This window comes from Octopus bimaculoides, chromosome 26 (assembly GCF_001194135.2).
Source record: "Octopus bimaculoides isolate UCB-OBI-ISO-001 chromosome 26, ASM119413v2, whole genome shotgun sequence".
In the NCBI taxonomy this organism is placed as follows: Eukaryota; Metazoa; Mollusca; class Cephalopoda; order Octopoda; family Octopodidae; genus Octopus; species Octopus bimaculoides.
Window position 1 is genome coordinate 19,169,430 of NC_069006.1, and position 6,526 is coordinate 19,175,955.

Genomic DNA, 6,526 nt, shown 5'->3' on the forward strand with positions numbered 1-6,526 from the left:
TATTATATATATATATATATATATATATATATATATATATATATATATCATCTGACCATTGCTAGATGGCATTTTGTGAAGAAGGAATGGATATTGAACACAATGCTTCCATATTATCAATTATTGCTACAATAGTCTGATATTTCCAAACTGTTGACTTCATCTTTCCAATTTCTGTCTTCCACATAGCGTTTTCTGCAGTATTGCCTCTCATTATCTTCAGTTAGTTTATACAGATATACACACACATATACATACATGTATAGACATAGATACACACAAAGGTGGACGTGCATGCATGCGCAAAAAGGCTTCTTTGAGCTTCTGTTTACTAAATCTACTCACAAGGCTTTGGTCAGCCCAAAACTGTTTTAGTTGCTTTCCAAACCCTATGCTTTTGGGTTCAAGTGGGATTGGATCTGATACCAAACGGTTAGGAAGTAAGCATCTTAACCAAACCACCATACCTGAATCTATACACCTGTACATACATGCACTCATAAACATGCGCAAGGAAACTGTTTATGCCTGCTTCCCTGAGCTAGCATGGTGTACAGAATCTGCATGCTTTCTGTATGCAAACCAGCAGGGCTTTGCTCTGAGCACCCTAATTTGCTCACAGTGAATGTACTGCCTCCTTGGACTCTCAGTGAAGAGCACCCTTGGAAGAGCGGTGCATGCCACAATGGCCAGGAAATTAATATAGACCTCTGTCATCTGGTACTTACAGCATATCCATCGCTAAGGGGGTGCACTGGATGGCACTGCCCCCTCACTATCCAACTATTCAATGGTACACCCTCAGATTTACGGTGATACACTTATTTCAAAACTCCACTTTAGCATTATTACAAATTAATGCCCGTCCTGAATATTCCGAAGTATCCCACTCAGGTACCAAAGTCTGGCAACAGACCTGACAAACAGTGACAACAGTTTTCATCTGCCAAATCCATTCACAAAGCTTTAGTTGGCCTGACACTATAGTAGAAGACAATTGCCCAAAGACATCGCACAGTGGGACTGAACCCAGAACCATGTGGTTAGGAAGCAAGCTTCTTAACCACACAACATCTGAGTGTAGATAACGTTAATGAAGACAACCAAAAAATACACCAACTGAAATGTTATGTGGTATATAAAATGTGGAAGATGAAGTTGAAAGTGGAGAAATTTCAAGCTACACAGTGCTTCTTCATCTTAAGAACATTTAAAAGCTGCTCTGCACACATTGTATGATTTGACTGCATATATTTGCATGTTAAGTAGCACACAGTGAGGCACCTCAGCTGTTCCAGTTTTTAATTCTGCTCAATTGTTTTTTCCTTCCCCCTGGATGTTAGAAAAACAATGACAATTTCTCTGTTATCTGCAATCTCTTCCCCAACTATGGCTATCTTGTATTTTAACTGTGGAAATTAAAATTAGAAAATAAAATACAATAAAAACCATTTGCTTTTACATTACTGTCTCAAGTCCTAGGACTCAATAAAAGGTGGTTATCCGGTTTTTAAGGTGTAAAAGTGACCACAATCACAACATTCCTCCTGAATAGGATGCTAGTCCATCATAGGGTTAACTTCTCGGCTATTACTGGAACCCATTTACAACTGAGTGAACTAGAGTAACTTGAAATGAAGTGTTTTCTTCAAGAATACAATGCACCGTCTAGTCCAGGAATTGAAACCACAATCTAGAAGTCACGAGTGCAACATCCTAACGACTAGGTCAAATGTCTTCACAACAAAAAATCATTTCAAATATAAAATATATGAATGGACAGGAAGGTCTCATTTCCTGGTTTGTGATATTAAAAATGATTGTGGTATATTTTTTTCACTATGTGAAATGTCCTTATATGAAGCTATTTATCCTAGAGTCGTGTATATCTCTTAAATGACAATTTTCTTTTTAATTTCTGCAGTTAAAATACTCTTATGCCAAGATGAATTTTAAAATGCTAAAATGTATAATTGAAATATTGTTTATGCCAGTAAGAACCTAGAACCTTTGAGAGATGTGAAATAATTTGTTTCTAATGGTGGAGCTCATTGTAGATACTGCTACAAATAGCCATTTCTGCTACAGGCACAAGGCTTGAAATTTTGGTGGGAGATGGCTTGTCAATTATATCAGCCCCTGTGCTCAACTAGCATTTATTTTATTGACCTTGAAAGGACGAAGGGCAAAGTCGATCTCTGTAGAATTTGAACTCCAAACATAAAGCCAGAAAAAATGCTGATAGATATTTTGTGTGACACACTAACAATTCTGTCAGCTTGCTACCTTTATAATGCTATAAATCAGAGGTTTTCAAACTGTGGTCTGCGGACCACAGGGGGTCCGCAAGGACAAGACACGGGGTCCGTGGACAGCAAATACTTTTTATGGGCAATTTGATTTTATATATGTTTTTTAATCAAAATCTTTTAATTGACAAACCTATTTGTTAAATACTGTTAAATAAATAAATGTAAAAATATGTTATTTTAAGCAAATATTTATGTATAAATTTCATAAGCGTTTAAGGTAAAGCCTGAAATGTAAAGGGGTCCGCAAGTCAAAAAGTTTGAAAACCCCTGCTATAAATAATGATTTCAAATTCTGGCACAAGGCCAGCAATTTCAGGGTTGGGGATAAATAACAATTCTGCCAGTTCACCACTTTAAATGCTATGAATAATAGCATGTAAATACTGGATTAAGAAACCCTTTGAATAGAAAAAGTCAATGGCTGATCCTTCTAGCCAAAAAGTCTTTGATCCGATATTTCCTGCCATTATTTATTGCTTTATCTACTTCGAGTTCCATCATTAATAACGAATTATATTAAAATATTTTTTTTGTCTTCAACTAGACAAAAGAATATCTAAGCTGAAGCTGTTTATCCTGTTGTGTAATAGTTATAATTGTTCAGTAACGTAGCTTTCAGTTTGATTAGCTCATTCAACACCAGTCCACCTGAAACCACTTCTAGCAAAGTTTGTTCATATAGTGTAATTTTTCCATGCCAGTATGGGTTAGATGGGGAATTATTTTGAGGCAGGATTTTACAGCCAGATGCTCTTCCGACAGGCTTTTTAAATGAAGGATTTTTTAAATATTTCACCAGTCTTTGAAAGTGCCTAGTGAGCAGTTGTAATGGCACCAAGGATTGTAAGCATCATGTCATACTTTTGCTTAGACAATATCCAGAAAAACCATAAGATTCTCACATTTACATGCACGCACACTCATGCACACACACACATAGATACAAACATATACACACATATAGATACAAATACACACACACACACACTTGTTAACAGTTGGCTTCCATACAGTTTCCATCTACCAAATGCACTCGCAAAGCTTCGGTCAGCCCAGGGCTGGAGTAGATGATACTTGCCCAAGATGCTGCACTGTGGGACTGCACCTCAAATTATGCAGTTGTGAAATAAACCTCTTTTCTTTTCTATGTGACAGGACTTTCTTTCCTTCCTAATGAAATATAAGAATAACTAACTGGCACTCTGTTAGTTAGATGACGAATAGCATCAGTGGAACAACCAGCTCATGAAATTAATATACAAGTGGCTGAGTACTCCATAGACATGAGTACCCCATAGACATGAGTACCCTTAATGTAGTTCTCAATGAGATTCAGTGTGACACAGAGTATGACAAGGCTAACCCTTTGGAATATGGGTTTTACTCATTTTTGTCAGCTGAGTGGACTGGAGCAATGTGAAATAAAGTGTCTTGCTCAAGGACATCACATGCTACTGTGTATGGAATTTGTGACCTTATGATCATGATCCAAGCAAAACACCTTAACAACTAAGCCATGAACCTTCACAATAAAATATAAAACATACACTGTGTCAATGCTCCACAACTTTTTTTTCTATTTGTGGTACGCTTTATATTCTTTTCAGGTGGAGGCGCAATGGCCCAGTGGTTAGGGCAGTGGACTCGCGGTCATAGGATTACGGTTTCGATTCCCAGACCGGGCGTTGTGAGTGTTTATTGAGCAAAAACACCTAAAGCTCCACGAGGCTCCGGCAGGGGATGGTGGCGAACCCTGCTGTACTCTTTCACCACAATTTACTCTCATTCTTACTTCCTGTTTCTGTTGTGCCTGTAATTCAAAGGGTCAGCCTTGTCACACTGTGTCACCCTGAATATTCCCGAGAACTACGTTAAGGGTACACGTGTCTGTGGAGTGCTCAGCCACTTGCACGTTAATTTCACGAGCAGGCTGTTCCATTGATCGGATCAACTGGAACTCTCAACGTTGTAAGCGACAGAGTGCCAACAACAATATTCTTTTCAAAATTTGGCATCACACCTGAACTAAAAATATAACTGAAAGTATAGGGAAAAAAATTATATGCAGGTTACACTGAGGCACATCTAGCACCATCACGTTTGCACACCAGTTGCGGAGCACTGCACTATGTATATACAGATATATGCAAACATCTTTTTCTTTTCTAAATTTATAAATGGGAGGCCAGGCAAGGCTGGAGTTGCACCTGTTTGGCCAGAAGGAATCAGGCCTGAGTGAGACTCTATGTTGAAAGCAAAACATTTTAGAACACACAAAACTGGAAGTAAAAGTATGAGTTTGCCTGTTTGTTCTTAAATGACTAAAATGACACTTCTTTGGCATGGTTTAGCTTGTTTGCTTATCCAACAGGACAAATATATTTGTTTACTAACATAGGTTGTAATTTCTGTGGTTTAAATATAACATAACTAAATACTAATTTCTGTACAGGTTAGCTTTTCCCTAAAATATACTGTTTTTTTTTTTTTGATTTTTGTTTTTTTGAATTGTGTGCTAATTGAGTTTTAATCTAATTTCTGCTTTAATTTGCCAAAAAAAAAAGAAAAACTTTGGATAACACAGTTTTCAATTTTTGTTGTTAAAATACCAAATAATTCAATATTAGTTTTTATACAGGTTAAATACTTTGCAGGTGTTGTTGCTGTTGTTGTTGTTATTGTTGTTGTCATCAATATTATTGTTGTTAAAGTTTTGGTGTTGTTGAAAAATGACTTATTACAGCCATTATTATTATTATAAGGGGCATGTGGAACCTTGCACTTTAGACTAAAGCAGGGGTGTATGCGCTTCTGTATTTTAAGTATGTATATGTGTCTATGTTTGTTTACAGGTATGAGTGTATATATATATGTACATATGTATGTTTGTTTATGTATTTATATGAATGTAGGATGTATGTGTGTGTAGAATTTCTGGTCATGAAGATGTAATATGAAGCTTCCTTACTCAAGGGGTACAGTGTTATATTTGGTACATTGTTGTGTTAGGTATGTAATTGTATTTGGTACACTGTTGTTGGGTATATAGTTGTATTGGGTACACAGCTTTATTGGGTACATTATTATATTGGGTACATAGCTATATTGGGTACATTATTGTGTTGGGTACATTGTTGTGTTAGGCACATTGTTATATTGGGTACATTGTTATATTGTGAACATAGTTGTATTGGGTACATAGTTGTGTTAGGTACATTGTGGTATTGAGTATGTAGTTGTTTTGAGTAGATTGTTGTATTGAGTTCATTGTTTTGTTTTAAAGCTGCTGCTGTTAATTAGATTTCTCCCAAAGAAGTCTTCCATACCCAGGTTACAGGGTCTTACTTAAGAGTATGTATCTTATGCCTGAAAAATCTTATTGAAATATTTTTGTGTTTGAATCGTAAACTATTGACAACCATTGTTGATGACAGCGTCTTTTGGGTTTCAGATTCGAACCGAAATTTGTCCGACTGGCGCTTAGAAAGTCTCGAACAACTCCAGGAATCAAGTTCCGATGATGATGAGTTCTATGATGCCCTTGGTATGTTTGTCTTTCTGTTTTGATATTCACAATGTGTTCTTGTATTTAGAATAGGCTCAAAATGGTAACAGCTGCAGCCATACAGCTTAACATACTAAATCCAACTCTCTTTTTTCTGTCAATGAAACCATTAAATGGATAGTTAAAAGATGCTTCTGTGCATGGTCAATCTGCTAGAAATAGTTGCCAAATCTTCTTCGGTTAACACCACATCATCAACATCATCATTGTTATCACCATCATCATTGGCATCATCATCATCATCATCATCATCATCATCATCATCTCCACCTTCATCCATCATCACCCCCATAATCATCATCACCATCATCATTATCATCATCAACACTGCCACCACCACCACCATTGTCATCATCACCCCACCCCCATAATCATCATTATTACCTTCATCACCATCAACCATCATTATCACCATCGCTGTCATTGTTGGTATTGTCATTTTTACATCTGCTTTATTTTTTTCATGCTGGTATGGGTTGCATGTGACTTGTTGAGGATGTTCCATGACTGGTGAACCCTTCTTGCCATCAACCCCTGCTTGTTTCTCATGTAGGGTACTCTATTCTACATCGTTTCACATGCCTGATGTTTCGTTTACTAGAGACATAAGCAATATTGCCACTGATGCTGTGTCTGTATGAAGGCACAC

The 6,526-nt window shown here is 36.9% G+C and overlaps 1 protein-coding gene across 7 annotated transcripts in view; it reads left to right on the forward strand.

Moving 5' to 3' along the window:
* The window catches only part of LOC106870348 (protein retinal degeneration B-like), a 139,610-nt gene that overhangs the window by 93,515 nt on the left and 39,569 nt on the right, over positions 1 to 6,526 (forward strand). For all 7 annotated transcript variants that reach the window (XM_052976997.1, XM_052976996.1, XM_052976998.1 and 4 more), the window contains one exon: positions 5,764 to 5,856. In XM_052976997.1, the coding sequence (XP_052832957.1) occupies positions 5,764 to 5,856 (93 nt within the window). The remainder of the gene's footprint in view (positions 1 to 5,763; positions 5,857 to 6,526) is intronic.